This window comes from Lagopus leucura, unplaced genomic scaffold (assembly GCF_019238085.1).
Source record: "Lagopus leucura isolate 7727_CA_CO unplaced genomic scaffold, USGS_WTPT01 Super-Scaffold_100021, whole genome shotgun sequence".
In the NCBI taxonomy this organism is placed as follows: domain Eukaryota; kingdom Metazoa; phylum Chordata; class Aves; order Galliformes; family Phasianidae; genus Lagopus; species Lagopus leucura.
The window spans coordinates 240,448-257,239 of NW_024962274.1; the positions used below are offsets into that span (position 1 = coordinate 240,448).

The following is a 16,792-nucleotide window of genomic DNA, read 5'->3' on the forward strand; positions in this document are numbered from 1 at the left end:
GGCAGCTGAGATCAGCTCCTGTCCCTCGTAGGGCTGGCGGCATTTGGCCAGGGCACTCCCATCCTTCCAGCCACCCTGGGCCTGGTGATAGGACATCAATGTGCATGGCTATGGGGGCACAGGGGCAAAATGAGGCCACGTTGCTGTGCCTCTCTGCTAGTGACACGTACTGCCTGCCAGCGTTCCCAAGCTGGCTCCCGCACCCCCCCTGCCAGCAGGGACAAAGCTGCAGGTCCCAGGGGTCAGGGAGGAGCGGGGGGGAGAGGGGACGTGACACTGTGGGGGCAGGGGGAAAGGACTGTGCTCAGTACATGAGATGAGGCACTGAAGTGGTGCTTGTAATAGCACCATCCCCAAAGAATATTTGGGTGCTCTGTTCTTTTCACTCAAAGCCACTTGCTGGAGCTTGCCAGGGAGCAACGGCAGCTGAATTGCTGTGGCTGGCATAGAAGTGGAAGGAGGAATTGCCTGTTCTCACCTGCGGCCCCATTGCTGCCCTATTGCCGCTGTGAGGATACGAGGGCCTGCATTTGCCCACAGCGTTGAGGCTGTGGATTTGCAGGGGGCAATGTGAATCTCACTGCTGGCAGATCTTGCAGTGCATGGCCCGTCAGATGCCCAACTCTGCTCTGGTTCCCCCTTGTCCCACCCCTCAGTGCCTCCATGGAGTGCTGTGTGGCTTAAAGGTCTGTAGCACCGTCCCTGTCCCCAGTTAAGTGCGACCCTCAGGGTCATGCCAGGGCTGTCCAAAGAGAGTAACCGCACCAATGGGTACAAAGATGGTCAGGAGCTCATGAGACCACCACGGGCTTTACTTCTGCTTTCAGCACTACCACAGCCACCCCATGCTCCAGTCACCACTCTTGGCATTGGGAGATAGGTCTGGGGACCCCCGGATCCTGCCATTTGGACCTGTCAGGGGGGCAGGTACGTCTTGGGGTCCCCAGGGAAGGGCAGGGCAGGCGCCTTGTTGAAGTGAGCCATGAGGAAAATGCCAATGGTGCCGCACACAAAGAGCGAAGCCATGATGAAGAAGCAGACGCGGTCGATCACTCTCCCCACCAGGATCCATTCCTCGTTCTCCTGTTGGCTCATACCAAGGTGATGATGAGGGCCCATCCCACCGCCCCCAGCCCTTCTGTGCCACGTGCCCCCAACTCACGCTGCTGAAGTCATTCTGCTCTCGCGTGGCATTGGCAATGTGGTTGCAGGCCTCAACGCACGCCCGGATCTCAGGGCTCGCCTCCTCCAGGCTCTGGCAGAAGTCCTGCGCACAGTTGTTCTCCAGGCCACGTCCTGCATGACCCAGCATCACTCAGTGCATTGGTAAGTGCCTCACATCCCTGCCCAGATGCTACTCACTCACCAATCTTCTCCAGCACGGTTTTCATCAGTCCATCTCTCTCCTTCTGCTTCTCAAAGAGAAGCTCAGTCCGGGCTTTCCATAGCATGTACTCATCAGCTTTCACCATCAGCCCCAGGGAACTGCGTCGCCGGGTGGCTGGCGGCGGCCCTGGGGCCTCCTCTGGCATGTGCATGCCCAGGTAGCGGGGCAGGAGGTGCAGCCACAGCTGGGAACATGGACATGACCCACCCAAATTGCCCAGGTGTGATTATGTTCCCCCCGCTGGGGAGCATCCCATTAGGGTACACTCGTGCCCGTGGGCAACTACTGCTCCCCAGTGTTCAGTAGCTTGGTGGTTCTGTATGGTCCCCTGGGGATGTGTAGGGGTCCCCAGTCTGCAGGGGGGACCAGAGATACTGACCCCATTTCCCACGGGGCAGGAGAATGGAGACAGTTACCTGGCGCACCCTCTGCGACATGGAGTGAGTGTTGGGTGTTCTCAGCGAGACGTTGAGGACGATGACAGCATTCACCACAATCACCACTGTCACTACCATGAGGAAGGTCAGGTACCTGGGGAGGGAACATGGGGCCTCAGCAGGCAGTGCAACCACTGGATTACAAGCTGTGATAAGTCCATTTTGACACCAAAAGAAACTGGAGATTAGCAGGGGGACATGGGCATGTGATAGCCCTATGCCAGCCCTGCACATGGAGGGATGGGATGTGGCTGTCTGTGAGCCCTGGTTCCCTCTCCCCTGTCTTCCTAGAGTATGGGCAGACTGGAGGTGGTTTCCACCTGCCCGTGGCACCTGCAGACCTGCTTGCGTGGTGCTCCCCATCCCCTTGCATCACTTACTTCCCGATGAGTGGCACTGCCTGGGAGGTCTCGGGCACCTTCTGGGCAATGAGGAAGAGAAAGACAGTCTGGGCCAGAAGGACGTTGATGGAGACGGTGCACTTCTGCCCCCCCGCTGAAAAGCAAAGGGTAAGGTTGACGGGGGACAATGGTGCAGGCATAACACTGCTTTGCCAAAGGGCTGCCATGCCCCAGCACTGACCCAACCAAGTTCTACAAGAGAGCTTAACTCTAAGGTGCCCAGAAATCCACCTCAAATCCCAAGTATAATAGAATCATTAAGGCTGGAAAAGACCACAAAGACCATTGAATTCAGCTGTTGACCCATCACCACCATGCCCACTAACCCACATTCCTATTACTGCACTCTGTGCCCACCAGCTAGAGTACCTTTGGCAGGCAGAAAGTAGACCAGCACAGCCATAGAAGAGATGAGGACGCAGGGCACAATGATGTTGATGATGTAGAAGAGTGGCTTGCGTTGGATGATGAGGTAAAAGATCACCTGCTGGTACTGGATGTCATCTGGGGTGAAGCGCCCCGAGTTGATGATCTTCCGTGCAGGGCGGTGCTTGATGGCCCATTCTCCATTCTCTGCCATGCAGCAATGCCATCATTTGAGTCCCCACGTTGAAGTGGCACCAGGTGGGAGGAAAGGGCCATAGCCACCATAGAGAGCTGAGCACCCAAGGGTGCTCCAAAATTCCCCTGGGAGCTTGTAGGAGGGGATACCTGCAGCCCTTTGGGGATGAGTTATGTGCAGGGCTGGGAGTCCCCCATCTCCCTGCCACCAGGCAGCCGTGGGGAAGCCGAGCGTGACGCTTTATTAAGGCACGTTGTTTTCCCCCGCTGTCTGCAGGAGCGATAGATTTTTCCCAATCAAGATCGCAGCTTGGGCCGGTAATGAAAAAATAAATCTCGCTGCCCAAAAAGCATTTTGTTCCTTCAATATGCAATTAAAATGTGATGGAAAACGTCATCGTTTGGCCGTGACAGATACGTTCCCAGCATCAATCAAACTGCCAGGAGCAGCTCTCCGGGAGGGACTGCCAAGTGGTGAGTGCTGCGAGCCAGGGGGGCTGGTAAAACAAATCTCTCCCCCCCTGCTCCCTCTTCCACTAATAACTTAAGTGCCCGTGTAATGGCAAGGGCTGCTAACAGCCCCCGCCCTCTGACTCTGCCTGATTTCAGCAGCTACTGGCATTGGTGCAAGCTGTGGGGCATCATAGAGTGGGATGCCTGTCCTTGGAATGTTTGTCCTTGGGATGCCATGGGGAGATCATGGGGTTACCTGTGAAGGCTTCAGGGTCAATGAAGATCCACTCTATAGTCTGGCCTTCCTCCACTGTCAGCAGCAGGTTGATTTCATTCGCGCTGTAGGTCTGGGACCTGGGGAGGGGCAGAGGGATGGCACCAGTGAGAAAGTAGCAGTTGGAGGTTGCCCGCGGCAGAGGTGTTAGAACTCAACAGTCTTTGAGATCCATTCCCCTCTAAGCTGTTCTATGAAAGTGACACTGTGTCATGCCGGTCACTCTTGTCCCTGTTGTATGGGAGTTTAACTGGGCAAACATGTCTCTTGTCACCCATGGTTAGCCAGGTGCCAGGTCAATGGCACTCACCCATTCTAGGACTCATTGAAAGATGCCCACTGTGGAGCAAATTGGGACATCTCACATCTGTCCCTATGGGACCACCCCCAACACCACAAGCTGTGCTCACTGGAAGACCATGGTGCAGTTCTGCCAGTCAAAGGGGAAGTAAGTGACGTGGATGGAGCAGGAGCTGCGGTAGATGGCGGGGGGCAGCCAGTAGATGCTGCCATCAGGGTACACCAGCACGTTGGTGTAGAGTGTGATCTCGAATGTCCCATCGATGCTGGGGGGGAAAAGAGCAGGTTCAACTCCAAAGTGAGGCCAACCACTGGTGGGAAAGTGTCCCTGCTGTACCCTAGCATGGCCTCACTTGTTCTCCAAGACAATGTCGGGCAGCCAAACCATGGTGGAGGGCACCCGCAGCTGCTGGATGTCATCATATTTATCAGGGTCCCACCGCAGGCGATAGTCAGACCATTGCTGGAGAAGGGGAGCAAAGCGTGGGAGTCATGATGCTCCCTGGGGCTGCCCCAAAAGGAGCATCCACAACAAGGAGTGTAGGTTATGGTGCCAGCCCACCACAAATTGCCATCAGGGGTGATCAGGGGGTGTCCTGCCTGAGATCTCACCATCTCGATCCAGACATTGGTGGTGAGGGTCTCCTCCCGCTCATTCTGACAGGGAAGGAAGGAGGGAGGCACCTTTAGCTCCACCATCCCATCCCACCAGCGCCACCCAGCTCCAGCAGCATCACCCCAGCACCCCAAATCCATAGTGCTGAGGGAGTCTCACCAGGGAGATGAGGTTGGTGAGGGTGAGTTTGAGGGTGACGTCAATGACCTGGTCCCCACGCAGCGCTGGGCGCAGGTGGCGATTGTAGTTGGTCATCAGGTCCTGGAGCAACTTCTCCTCCTGATTCCTGCAGCTTATGCCTTAGGGTGGAGGCACCCCGGGAGGGGACGGGAAGCTTAGTGCTGCCCTTGGGGCAGTACTGATATGGCTGGGGGCGTGCATGAGGAGGGGGTGAATGTAAAGCCTCGGTGGTGTGCAAGCAGGGCATGGGGACAGCACACAATGCTGTGCACCCACGGGTGACAAAACCCCAGGGAAAAGGTGGTGGAAGGGGACACCAGGGACTCTTCAGCCTCCCCTCTCCCCGGAGCTGCCCCTCTCCCTGGGGTGGGCACACCTTACCTGGCAGGGCACAGAGGACGAGGAGGAGGAGATCGGAGCAGCGCATGTTGGAGCTGCAGGCGCAGGGCTGGGGCTCTGCTCAGTCGCCTGCGCACCAGCGTTCTGGGCCTGGCGCCCACTGGGATGGGACAGCTGTCCCTGATCCCATCAGCTGTTCTCAGCAGCAATGAGGGATAAGGGAGGGGTGAGTGACAACCCACGTCTCCCCTTCTGTGCTGGTGGGGTGATAGCAGCGTGCTAGGAAGAAGGGCTGGATTTGGGGTTGGGGACCAAAGGAGCTCCATGCCTCAGTTTCCCCATATCCCCTGCAGTGATGTGTATAGCTTCATAGCAGAAATCTGCAGCTATGTGTGCACTCTTGCAACCCCCCCCAGCCAGTGCTTTGTGTCCCCCTTAGTGGCCACTAGTGGTCCCCAGGGTGGGGAAGTCCCCAGCTCGGTCTGGGGAGCAATGCCTATCCCAAGGCTATGAGTCCCATTCAGCCCCATGTCAGTGCATTCCTGTCTTAGAGGAGAGGATGTGACAGCTGTCCTGGGCCCCCACCGGCATGGGGACATCAGCTGTGTCCCTTGAAACCGGAGCTGTGCAGGGAAGGAGGCACCCTCTGGGAGCCAGTGGGGCACTGAGCGATGGGACACTTGTGGGTCTGAATGGGGGTTGTGGGTCCCATTTAACCACCAGTTCTGCACCCCACATTGTGAAGCACCCAGCTTTATTTCTCCTAGCCGCAACAGGTAGGCAGGAAGGAGTGGAGGGGCTGCCAGAAAGGACCCTACCCCCACTCTCAGGGCTGCCCTATATGTAGCGCTTGTTCTCCTCCCGGTAGTCGAAGGGGTCTCCAGAGAAGGGCAGTGGTGGTGGGTGGTTGTAGATGCCCATGAGGAAGATCCAGAGAGTGCCCACCACTAGCATGGGGGTGATGAGGAACAGGCAGAGGCGGTCCAGGGTGCGTGCCACGCGGTTCCAGTTGTCCTTCTCCTGGGGAAGGAGCCAGGAGCAGAGCATGGGGAGCCTAGGGATCCCACTCTGCCCCATCATTCCCCACTGTGCCCATGGTCCCCACCTCATTGTAGCTGTTTTTCTCCCGCATATGCTTGACAATGAAATTGGCCTCATCCAGGGTAGGTTTCAGGTGATCATAGAGCTGCTCCTCGCTTGTGGCTGCTGATGCAAAGCCTGGGGATGGGATGACCCTGAGCTCCCAAGGACAGCAGCCACCCACCCCATATCCCCACATTCCCACAGGGGGGCTGAGGCTCACGGGCAGGGGTGACACGGCTAGACAGCCCATGCCTCTCTGACTGCTTCTCAAACATCAGCTCGCTGCGGGACTTGACGCTGTAGTACTCCTCTGCCTTGGCAATGTACCCGGCCGAGCTGCAGCGTCGGATGCACGGGGCACCTGCTGGGCTCTCAGCTGGGTGTGACATGTGCAGCAAGCGGGGCAGGATCTCCAGGAACACCTGGCATAGGACATGCCACCGTGTCCCCACTTTCTGTCCTCAACTAAGCATACAGCTGCCTGCAGTAGTACAGATCGGACACCCCGGTGCCATGACGCACAGTGGCTGCCCTCCCTTGCCCATCACCCCTTCACCTCTTTGACCCAATCGGACATGATGTGAGTGCTGGGGGTGCGGAAATGGAAGTTGAGGACCACGACGCAGATCACCACCACGGCCGTCACCAACAGCATGATGAACAGAAGGTACCTGTGGGGGTGGAGAACACAGATCTGGGGCTGGTATAGTTGCAGGGGTCTGGGGAGATGCAGAGCCATTCTCTGCCACCCTGGGACTGTGAGATGTGCCCCAAAACTCACTTGCCAATGAGGGGGATGGCATGGGAGGTGGCAGGCAGGCGCTGGGAGACCAGCAGAAGGAAGACAGACTGGGCCAGGAGCACCGAGATCACCAGAGTCATCTTCTCACCACCTGGAGAGCAGAGGGAGCCGTCCCATGTCCCCCTTCCCAGTGTCCCACCCTACATTGCTCCATATAGGGCTTTATGCTCTAGGGGTAGCCTAGGGTCCCATTTGGGTTATCCCATGCCCTGCTCAGGGGTGGTTGGATGGTGTCCTGCACAGAGTTGTCATAGTGCTGTGTTGGACATTGGGGTATCCACATGTTCCAGGATAGGTATGGGACTTGGGTGTCCCCATGCCCAGTGTAGGTGCCACTCACTGTCAGCAGGCAGGTAGAAGACAAGGATGGCCATGAAGGCAATGAGGACACAGGGTGTGACGATGTTGATGACGTAGAAGAGTGGCTTGCGCTTGATGATGAGGTAGAAGGTGATGTCCTGGTGCTCGCTGCTCTCAGTGGGGTAGCTGGGGTGGATGTTCTTGCGGGCCGGGCGGTGGATGATTTCCCATTCGCCATTTTCTGTTGGGACACACGGGACAGCATGGGGGATCCTGAGCCCCGTACAGGATGTCCCACTGACCCAGGACTCAGCAAGGAGCACCAGCGCTACCCGTGAAGCCTTCAGGGTCGATGATGATCCACTCCACCCGGTAATACTTTTCGGTCTCTGGGTCACTCTCTTCCTTCAGGTGCATGCTGATCTCCTGCGCATTGTATGCCAGTGAGCTGAAATGTGGTAGGATACAGGCGGTGAGGGTCTGTGCCGACCACTTTGTCCTCTCTTCCCATCTTCTGGCACAACGACTGGGAACGTGCCAGACCCCACACCTGAATTTGAGGGTGCAGTTCTGCCAATCAAAGGGGAAGAAGTTGACGTTGATGGGGCAGGCGCTGCGGAAGATGGCGGGGGGCAGCCAGTAGACATAGCCAGTGTTGTAGACCAGCACGTTGCAGTAGTAGGCGACTTCGAAGAGCCCGTCATTGCTGCATGAGAGAAACTGAGGTGATGGCAAGGCAAGGGAGAGCCCTGGGCACTGAGCACAGCTCTGGCTGAAGGTGCTTGCCCAGGGAAATTGGGGAGGTGAACCAAGCTCTGCTCACTTGTTCTCCAGGACTATCTCAGGGAGCCACAGCATCTCTGGCAGCAGGCGGAGCACGTCGACACCCCCGAATTCAGATGTGTTCCACTGCAGACGGTAATCAGTCCAGCTCTGGTAGGAGACACGCTTGGGTCACCTCACCATGACCACGCCAATGGCACCCCTTGCCCATGGGTTTGGCATGGGGATGATGGTACTGAGAGGAAAGAGGGGTCTGGGCAGGACTTTGTCAGTGATGGCCCCAGTCCCCTCAACCCCTCCTGTCCCTACTCACTTGTTCGACCCATACGTTGGTGGTGAGTGTCTCGTCCACCTCTTTCTGCAATAACATGGGGGACACTGAGATGCCGTGGCCATACCCCCTGACCAAACCAAGACCTTCAACCCAAGGCAGCCCTTGGAGTACAACTGCCCACTGGGGCTCACCAGTGAGATGAGGTTGGAGAGGGTGAGGGCCAGGTAGACATCCACAACCTCGTCGGCAGAGGCAACGGGGCGCACCTCCTTGTTGTAGCCTCTCTCCTCAAAGAGGTAATGGATGAGCCGCTCCTCCTGGTTAACGCAGAGCCCACCTGGGGGGCTCGAGGTCAGGCAGAGGGGTTGGGCAGAGGCAGACAGAGGGTATGGGTGCACAGCGTGTCAATGCCATGCAGGGACAGGGAGATGGGCACCCAGATGTGGTGCATGTGCACAGGAATGGCACACTTATGAGTACACATACGCATGCACGGACACAAACACAGGGATATACAAACACATGGATATAGAGCCATGTAGGGACAAACTAGTACAAGATGCCAGTGCAGAAGCCATGGCATTGGGCATGGGGGTAGGTGCACACATGGACATAGACTAGGACACATAAGGATACATGTGTGCTCATCTGGGACACAGACACCACCACCCCAGCCCCAACCTCACTGCAGTGACCCAGGAACCCCCAGCATCCTTGTACCCAAACCCCACGGCTCCGCTCACCCGACAGCACCAGTGCCCCAAACAAGGCCAGCAGCACTGCCATGTCCCCCATGCGGTGCCTGCGGTGCCTTCGTGCCGTGCCAGCTTCTCGCCACCTCCCTGCTTGGCCTGCCTGAGCGGATGTCCGGCCGCAGAGATGGATGGTGCCAGGTGCTGGGGGGAAGGCTGCCGGCTCCGGATACCCACTCTGGCCCCCCTGCTTCCGGCACCCCCACGCCCAGAGAAGGGAGACAGGCAGGAACAGCTGGGCTCACCACCCCTCAGTGCCATCTTGTCACCTGAGTGCTTGGAGGAGCAGTCCCTTCACTGCTCAGCAGATGCTGCTGGGAGACGTGGAGGTGCTGGCACCTAATCAGTGCCTATGGCACATGTGGTCTGACACTGGTGTGAGTTTTGGTGAGGGTCCTCACTGGGGTGGCACAGGGTGCTGTTCTCTGGGGTGAAGAGTGCTGTGAGTGGTGAGTACACAACCTTCCCCCCCCCCCCCCCCCCCCCCCCCCCAGTGCCAGGGGAAGGACCTGAGGATGGGGGATGTTTCTTGGGGGTGGGAAGTGATGGGGGGGTAACACGGGTGTCACATCCTGCTGATGCCCACCTCACTGGCACCGCTCAGCATGTCACTTGTTTCATCCTCACCAGCTACCAGAAAATAGAGCCTTTCTTTATTGAAAAATAAACCTTTCTCTGTACAAATAAATAAGAGGTGTGCATGGGGAACAGGAGTCATTCCTCATCCCCTGCCAGCACCCCTAGGTTTTCAGAGCCTCAAGTGCCAAGGCCACGAGGCCAGGCATGCTGCGTGCCAGCGAGTCACTCTCCAGCCCCACCAGCCCAGCAAAAGCCGTGGGCCGGCCGCCCACCGTGGCCCGCACCTGCGCCCGGTACAACCCCTTGGTGTTTTTGGAGCTCAGGTCCACCAGGATCTGTAGGAGGAGGAAAACGCTGTTAGCCCCACAGCTGGGGAGATATTGAAATGCTGCCAATAGCACTGCTCGCACCTCCTGGAAGGTCATGGCCAGATCTGGCTCTGGCACCTGCAGCACCCAGGCATAGAGCTCCTGTACCACGCCAACCCGCAGTGCAGAAGCATTGAGGCCAGGGCAAGCTGCAACTGGGGGGAAATAGGAGAGAGATGGAAGGGGGGTGTCAGGGGTTGTGCAGGGGCACCGTGCTGCAGCCAGCCTCAGGCTGGGGTGCAGTGCTGGGGTTGGATTTGTCACCATCCCCATAGCATCACATAGCACAGGTGCTGCAGGGTGCTTACCTCTGCCTGTGCCTGCCTCCTCCCCCTCTTCCTCCAGCCCTGGCATTGTGGGCACCAGCTCTCGTTTCTCTCTGTGCACTGCCCCTGCATGAAAACATAATTGGTGATACTCTCAGTTGGCACTGCCTGGGCATGGAGCTCAGTGCTGGATATCCCCACGCTCCACCAATCCCATATCTAACCAGCCCCGTACCCTACCAAACCTCCCCCCCAGGGCTCACAGTTCTGCACAAGGTTCCCAACTGGCTCTCCAGTTGGCTCTCTGAGTGCCTGCATGGCCTCCAACGGTGTGTCAAGGTCCATCTCTGCCCGGAGCTGAGTGAGGAAGGCTCTGCCCTGTCCCACCAGCTCCTCCACCAGCTCCTCACCCTGCTACAGGGAAGGGGAGGGGGACAGTGCAGACAGTGGGGCACCCATGGGGTGCTGCAGGGGTATGGTCCCTGCTGGCACCATCATGGGGGCAGTGCTCCACTCAGCCCATTTCTCTGCAAGTACCTGTAAGAAGAGCCATGTCTCCTCAGGGAGCTGCTCCCCATCTGGGGTGGGTGTCAGAGTGCTGCCCCCCACTGTGGCCCTCAGAGCCTGCACCCAGTCCTGCAGCCGCGGCCCCACAGACCCAAAAAACTCCCTGAAGGTGGGCAGCTGCCTGCAAGCACAGGAGGGTGAGCTCAGGTGGGTGCCTGGTGCCACCCATCCCCTGGGCACTGCCACCTCACATGCACCCCTGGTGGGTCTTGGGAAGAGCAAGACCCTGCTGTTGAATGCAAGAAGCCATATCAGTGCTGACCTCCTCAAAACCTGTCCCCTCTTCTGCCACAACCCATGATGCCCACACATCCCCCTTTACCTGTGGGTTGGTCTCAGGGGTCCCTCAGATGTGGGGTGCTCGACCATTACTGGGTCTGCAGAGACAAGCAGGAGGGACAGGGTGTCAGGCGGTCCAGAGCAGGGTGTTGGTCTTCCAGCCATCAGCACAGGGGTGGCACATCCCCAAAAGGAGGCACAGCCCATGTGGGTACCTGGGGTACCTCTACGGATGCGGACAGGGAAGAGATGACCATAGATCTTGCCCAGGAGCTGGGGCAGGGTGCGGGTGAGGAAAGAGAAGTCAAGCTGGTTTCGGATGAAATCCCCAGCCCGGCGCAGGAGACCCACCAGGGTCTGGGCATAGGAATGCAGCTCTGTGGGTTCAGCAAGAGAGCTCTGTCCCCAGCCCCATGCCAACCCAGCTCAGTCCCCCAACCCTGTGCTATCACTTCATCTCACCGCATCGCCTCATCCGGGCACGGCACGTCTCATTGGCAAGGTTGGTGCAGCTGGCTTGGCCTGGGGCAGCCCGGCAAGACCCCGCATAGAAGGAGCAGAGACGGGTGTGCTCGAGGGGCTGCTGCTCAGGGGGCAGCTGGGACAGGGCCAGCAGGTCAAAGCAGCTTGGCTCCCAGCTGCCAGGAACAGCTGCGAGGGCACATTGCTGCTGTGAGATGCTGAGCCCCCTGGGATGTTACCCCGTGACCCACACTGGCACTCACGGTCCATCTGCAGGCTGAGCCAGTCGGCAAAGGCAGCCACGCGAGTGTAGACACCTGGCTTACCCCGCTCACCACAGCCATCACCCCACGAGGTGATGCCATACAGGACAAAGCGGTGCGAGGAGGGGTCCTGACACACCAGTGGACCACCCGAGTCACCCTGGGGGGGGACAGCTGCACATCAGGCCAAGCAGGACAGGCTGTGTGCTCACCCCATGCCCAGGGCACTGCCATGTTGTGGGTTGGCATTACCTGGCAGGAATCGATGCCCCCAGACAGATATCCGGCACAGAACATGGCGCTGGTGAGCAGCTCTCTGCCCAGAGCTGCCCGACACGTCTCCTGGCTGAGCAGGGGCACCTGTGCCTCCATCACCACCTCAGCCGACGGCCCCTCTGCCAGGCAAGGTGCCCATTACGGGGTATCCCATGCTTGGAATGCCCACCTTTGGCTTGGTGGCTCAGCACCGAGCGCAGACCCCATGGGTGCTGGTTGGCACCTACCTTCATACAGGGACCCCCACCCCGCAATGTGACAGGGGGTGCCAGGGCTGGGCTCGGTGGTACCGCTGGGCAGGCACACGGGGCTCACGGTGCCTGATGGTGCCAGCGGCTCCGCCAGCTCCAGCAGCGCCAGGTCCCCATGAAACGACTTGGGATTGAACTGAGGGAGATGAAGGGAGTGTAAGTGAGGAGTTATGGGGAGCGTAGGAATGATCTGGAAGTGCCCACCTCCACCAACCTTGGGGTGAGGCACGATGCGTCGCACAGGCACTGCCCGCTCCCCAGGGTCCGCCTTGCCCAGCTCGTGGTCACCCACCACCACCGTCCATGCCAGCTCATTCTGGTTCCTGGCACAAGGATGGAGAGCAGCGATTTAGGCTGGTGAGACAGCAGCGCTGCCCCACACCCCCATCCCCACACCATACCCGTTGAAGCAGTGGGCAGCAGTGAGGGCCCACGTGTGGCTCACCAACACCCCACCGCACACCAGCTCCCCGTGCAGCCGCACCGACACCAGCCATGGCCAAGCCCCGCGCCGGGCCGCGCTGCCGCCCATGATGCGTCCTCGTGGGGCTGTGCTGTTGGTGGAGGGGTCCGTCCGGCTCCCGCAGCGCTCTGAGGGGATAAAGCTGTGAGGAGTGTGGCCGTGGAGGGAGGGGGCAGCGCGGGTAGGACGCGCTGTCACGCCTCATCGTGCTCACGGAGGCGAGCGGGCAGTGGGCCGGGGGCACCCCGCGGGCCGGCAGCTGCCGACGCTAACCTCTGCCCCCGGCACAGCGTGGGGCTGGGGGCTGTGGGGGTGGCGGGGGCTGCTGTCCCCGGCTCACCTGGCATCGTTGCTGCTATGCTGGGATTTGGGGCTGCCTTCGCCAGCACTGTGGAATGAGTTGGTGTGGTGGGTGGGGGCCATGTGTCCGCTGCCCTCAGTGTCGCACAATGTCCTTGTTGTCTCCAATGGCTCTGTGTCCCCAGTCTGTACCCCCAGTGTCCTGTTCCATTCCAGATCCTCCACCCCTCAGTGTGTCTGTGCCCTCGATCTCTCCATTCCACCCCATATTGCCCTGTTCCACTTCGATCCCTCTGTGATCCTTCCAGTGCTCCATCCCACTTCTGAACTCTCATTTCTCATCCCACCTCCTCCCCTGTATCATCTCCAATGCCCCATCCCCATTTCCACACCCCTCCCAAAACCTCCATCCCACAGATCTCATCTGGATCCCAGATCCCTCCTTCATCCCCAGCTCTTTTCCTCCTAATCCCACTCATGTTCCCAATCACCCCTCAATGCCTCCACTCCCATTTTCCCATCCTAATGCTTCCAGCCCACAAATCTCACTCCACATTCCTCTTTCATTCCCAGTTCTTCTTTCCCTCATTTCACCACACAATACTCCATCCTCCAACCTCCCTCTCCCCTCTCACCCCATCACCCCCCCAGCCTCCCTCTCCCATCCCATCCCACCCTCACTGCCCCATATGCCCTCCAGGCAATCTGATGCCTCATTTGTTATTGTAGGGTCTCCCCTTTCCAGGAGATGCCCACTCACAGCACTCCTGGAGGCGGTGCTGGCAGCGCTGGGCACTGAGCAGGGTGCAGGCAGGCTGAGTGCCCTGGGGGGGGCACAGGCGCAGGTAGGAGGCACACGCCTGGCTCAGAGCCCAGTGGCGTTGGGGCAGTTCGGGCAGATCCTGGGCATCCAGCAGGGCCTGGCAGCTGGGGGGCACGGCAGGGGGCATGGCAGGGGCTGTGGGGACAGTGAGGTTGTGGGCATCCCCACGTCCTCATTGCCCCCTGCCCCCCCCTGCCTGGGTCATCCCAGGGTGGGTGGGGATGAGGCATGGTGGGGCTGTTGTGTTTTGGTAGGGTCTCCTGAGTGGGGTAGGATCTCAGGGTATGTTCTGGGGGAGTATTTGGGGTGGGAAGAAAGGGTCTGGCAGTGTTTTGGGTAGGGCTTCAGTTTGGGTAGGATCTCAAGAGGATGGGGATCTGCTTGGGTAGGGTCTCCGGGCAGTGTTTCAGTAGGGTCTCTAGCAGAAAGGGCACTGTTTTGGTAAAGCCTATAGGGGTGGCAGCTATGGGGGATATTGTCTGGGTAGGATCTATAAGGGATGGGGTAGGGCTGCGGGGAGATGAGACTCACGTGGGCAGCTTCGGGTGATGTTGGCACAGGGAGGGAAGAGGCAGGGAGCACAGAGCCCACAGGCACCCCGTTGCTTCTGCTGCTCAGCCAGTGCCTGCTCCAGTGCCAGCAGCGCGCTCCTCAGTGCCGCTTCCAACACCAGCGTCCCCCGGCTCGACAGTGCTGCAGGGGGCTCACTCAGAACACTGTGACGCCCTCCCCCCCCCAAAGCCCCCAGCCTACCACCCATGCCCCAGTATCTCCATGATAGGCGTTAAGTGGGCAAAGGCTCTGGCAGTCCCATTGGCATTGCTTGGGGTGATGTCACCTCCCCATGGGGTTGGCACATGAGTGGGTGGAGGTGGCATGGATGTGATGGGGAGCTGAGCATCCTCTTTGTGCCACCCCCTAAAATAAAATAAAAGAATAATCCCAGCTCCTACAGCTCCCCTGTAAAAACCCTGCCCAAATGATGCCCCATGCCCACCGCTGGCACTGACCTTGCAGGACGCTAGCTGGCATGGGGTACAGCCCCTGGCCCATGGGAGCACCCCCAGCCAGCTGTAGGAGCAGCAGCATCACGGGGGAGGACAGGTGGACCATGGGGATAGCACCCCACATCCTCTTCCCTCCTTGCTCGATCCCAGCCAGGCAAAGGTTTTAGGGTGTGAGCCCTAAAGTGCCCGAGGCGGGCGAGGAGGCGCGGATATATACAGTGCCCCCCGGGTGGTGGGAGGAGAGAGGGGCCAGGGGAGCACAAACAGGCGAGTTCATTAATGTCGCGCCAAGATGCCAGCCCAGAGGGGGGGTCCGGGCTTGGGGACGCAGCTCGGGGCCTCAATGCTGCCTTTGTTCGACGGGGCCTCTGGGCGGGCAGCATCAGACGGGCGCTGCGCTCCGGCGCTGCCCGCGGCCCTTGATCATTTTCACGCCAATCTCGGCCCCGCCACCCTCCTTCCTCCCCAACGGTGCCCCCCGAACTCGGCCCCGGGCCCCGGGGAAGGGGCAGCTGGGAGCGAGGAAGAGGAGGGGGGGGGGGGGTTCCGCGGGGGGGTGGGAACGCGACGGCATTGGCGGCGGTGGCGGGTGCTTCAAAGGTGGTTGGCGGGCACCGAGATGAGGAGATGGGGGGCCCATGGAGCTGGGGGTGGCTTTGTGTCCCCGCAGCCCACGATGCCGGACAGACCCTTCCCCCCAGTGCCTGCAGCTCCACGCTTTTGGAGGTGCCTCCTTTGCCACCCTCCCCATGTTCCATGGCCACATCACCCACTTGGGGTGCCTGTGTCCCCAAACCCACTGGGGTCTGGCAATACTAACATCCCTATCTCTGCCCACGTCTCTCTCTCGGTCCCCATTAGAGGAAGGGGTGTCCATGTTCCTGTGCCTCTATCCCCATTAGAAGAAGGGGTGCCCACGTCCCCATGCCCACTTAGGGGTGCCCGCAACTCATTCCCATCCCCTCTAAGGACAGGGGTGCCCCCGTGCCCACAGCCGTGTTGCACTCCCCTCCCACCCCCACCCTCCACCCCCGGTCCTAATTGTGCCAGCAGGGCGCTGACAATGCCGCTTCAGTGGCACATCAAAGGAGCGGCACTGGCGGCGTGCGAGGGCACCGCTGGCACCGGGACAGCCCCACGTGAAAGCTCCCACCTCGGCCCCCCTCTCTGCCTGCCTGACATGGGGACACCGAAAGGACACGCTCCGGGGGGACACAGTGTCACCCCACCACTGGGAGCGTCCCCACCCCCCATCCTGCACGGCCATGTCCGTATTGTCCCCATTCGCCCCTGGGTGATATGAGGTCATGCAATGGGGTCAGCATTTGGTACCCACAGAGGTGCTGCTCACCGGTCCCACGGCACCACTGTGCCCCCCCGCTCTCCCCCCCCCCCCAGCCTCGGTGCCGGTGCCAACCCCATTAACCTAATTGGCGCAGGCAGTGGCAGTGGGACCCCAGAGCGGGTGGGACGTTGCCCCCGAGGCCCCCAATTGTCCGATAATTGGCGTGAGCAGCCGAGCCCGGCCGCCACCATGGCGACATGCCCTGGCCGGGGGGGGGGACACCGCGGGACATCCTCTGGGGTGCCCACCTGGATGTGGGGGTGGCGATGATGGGGGGTCCTTTGTGGGCTGGCAAGGTGGTGGGAGACGAAGGGTCAGTCCAGGGTGTGGAGTCCGGGGGCTGGAGGGGGGCAGCTGCGGGGTGACTGCGGGTCTAAAGTGGGGTATTTGGGGCTAGAGGATCGCCTTCGGGACTGGGGCAAAGCCAGCAGCAAAAGCCTGGCGCGGAATGGGGGCGTGGTCACGACAGGGGGGGCGTGGCCAGTGATGGGATGGACAGGGGCGTGGTTTAATGGGAGATCGGTGGGCGTGGTCATTAAGGGGGGCGTGGCCAGGAAGAGGGCGGGGCGGCGGGCGGGGCGCGGGGGTCGGTGCAGGGGCG

General features: G+C 60.0%; 3 protein-coding genes and 1 long non-coding RNA gene across 11 annotated transcripts; 1 reads left to right on the forward strand and 3 right to left on the reverse strand.

Annotated features, from left to right (window-relative positions):
• Positions 1-795: 795 nt before the first annotated feature.
• Positions 796-5,092, reverse strand: CHRNG (cholinergic receptor nicotinic gamma subunit). 3 transcript variants are annotated; one of them, XM_042878433.1, is made up of 12 exons: positions 4,991-5,092; positions 4,637-4,728; positions 4,426-4,470; positions 4,167-4,276; positions 3,924-4,079; positions 3,496-3,593; positions 2,595-2,798; positions 2,205-2,319; positions 1,804-1,918; positions 1,367-1,571; positions 1,163-1,296; positions 796-1,083 (listed from the first exon to the last, which is right to left on the reverse strand). In XM_042878433.1, exons 1-12 carry the CDS (start codon positions 5,034-5,036, stop codon positions 916-918), a joined length of 1,488 nt encoding a protein of 495 aa, XP_042734367.1. In that variant the 5' UTR covers positions 5,037-5,092; the 3' UTR covers positions 796-915. The 3 variants fall into 3 exon arrangements, with proteins under 3 accessions (XP_042734367.1, XP_042734366.1, XP_042734368.1); XM_042878432.1 differs by having other exon boundaries at positions 4,589-4,728; XM_042878434.1 differs by having other exon boundaries at positions 4,589-4,796; positions 4,991-5,079.
• On the forward strand, positions 1,067-1,807 carry LOC122183942. Its single transcript, XR_006180428.1, has 3 exons — positions 1,067-1,101; positions 1,212-1,326; positions 1,786-1,807. It is a non-coding gene; the product is annotated as an uncharacterized LOC122183942 (long non-coding RNA).
• A 593-nt stretch (positions 5,093-5,685) lies between the features above and the next one.
• On the reverse strand, positions 5,686-9,004 carry CHRND (cholinergic receptor nicotinic delta subunit). The gene is made up of 12 exons (XM_042878119.1): positions 8,934-9,004; positions 8,382-8,527; positions 8,230-8,274; positions 7,957-8,066; positions 7,684-7,839; positions 7,466-7,581; positions 7,174-7,374; positions 6,813-6,924; positions 6,588-6,702; positions 6,252-6,453; positions 6,054-6,166; positions 5,686-5,968 (listed from the first exon to the last, which is right to left on the reverse strand). Exons 1-12 carry the CDS (start codon positions 8,983-8,985, stop codon positions 5,786-5,788), a joined length of 1,551 nt encoding a protein of 516 aa, XP_042734053.1. The 5' UTR covers positions 8,986-9,004; the 3' UTR covers positions 5,686-5,785.
• A 254-nt stretch (positions 9,005-9,258) lies between these two features.
• Positions 9,259-16,585, reverse strand: PRSS56 (serine protease 56). Of its 6 annotated transcripts, XM_042878104.1 has the most exons (20): positions 16,440-16,585; positions 14,850-15,023; positions 14,371-14,532; positions 13,777-13,974; positions 13,057-13,104; positions 12,655-12,844; positions 12,468-12,576; positions 12,230-12,389; positions 11,979-12,121; positions 11,727-11,886; positions 11,464-11,652; positions 11,217-11,378; positions 11,045-11,099; positions 10,693-10,843; positions 10,419-10,569; positions 10,198-10,281; positions 9,932-10,044; positions 9,806-9,856; positions 9,529-9,617; positions 9,294-9,367 (listed from the first exon to the last, which is right to left on the reverse strand). In XM_042878104.1, exons 2-19 carry the CDS (start codon positions 14,968-14,970, stop codon positions 9,573-9,575), a joined length of 2,292 nt encoding a protein of 763 aa, XP_042734038.1. In that variant the 5' UTR covers positions 14,971-15,023; positions 16,440-16,585; the 3' UTR covers positions 9,294-9,367; positions 9,529-9,572. The 6 variants fall into 6 exon arrangements, 5 of the variants coding, with proteins under 5 accessions (XP_042734039.1, XP_042734038.1, XP_042734037.1 ...); XM_042878105.1 differs by lacking the exons at positions 10,419-10,569; positions 10,693-10,843 and having other exon boundaries at positions 9,259-9,367; XM_042878103.1 differs by lacking the exon at positions 9,294-9,367 and having other exon boundaries at positions 9,585-9,856; positions 11,226-11,378.
• Positions 16,586-16,792: the final 207 nt, after the last annotated feature.

Coding starts and splice junctions, on each gene's coding strand:
- PRSS56 (XM_042878102.1), bottom strand. CDS start 14,970: ATGTGGGGTGCTATCCCCATGGTCCACCTGTCCTCCCCCGTGATGCTG. Junction 11,379..11,463: donor TGCCCGGATGAGGCGATGCG/GTGAGATGAAGT, acceptor CTGAACCCACAG/AGCTGCATTCCTATGCCCAG. Junction 10,045..10,197: donor GGAGGCAGGCACAGGCAGAG/GTAAGCACCCTG, acceptor ATTTCCCCCCAG/TTGCAGCTTGCCCTGGCCTC.
- CHRNG (XM_042878432.1), bottom strand. CDS start 5,036: ATGCGCTGCTCCGATCTCCTCCTCCTCGTCCTCTGTGCCCTGCCAG. Junction 3,594..3,923: donor AACTGCACCATGGTCTTCCA/GTGAGCACAGCT, acceptor GCCCCTCCCCAG/GTCCCAGACCTACAGCGCGA. Junction 1,084..1,162: donor AGCAGAATGACTTCAGCAGC/GTGAGTTGGGGG, acceptor ATGAGCCAACAG/GAGAACGAGGAATGGATCCT.
- CHRND (XM_042878119.1), bottom strand. CDS start 8,985: ATGGGGGACATGGCAGTGCTGCTGGCCTTGTTTGGGGCACTGGTGCTG. Junction 7,582..7,683: donor AACTGCACCCTCAAATTCAG/GTGTGGGGTCTG, acceptor ACCACATTTCAG/CTCACTGGCATACAATGCGC. Junction 5,969..6,053: donor AGAAAAACAGCTACAATGAG/GTGGGGACCATG, acceptor CTCCTTCCCCAG/GAGAAGGACAACTGGAACCG.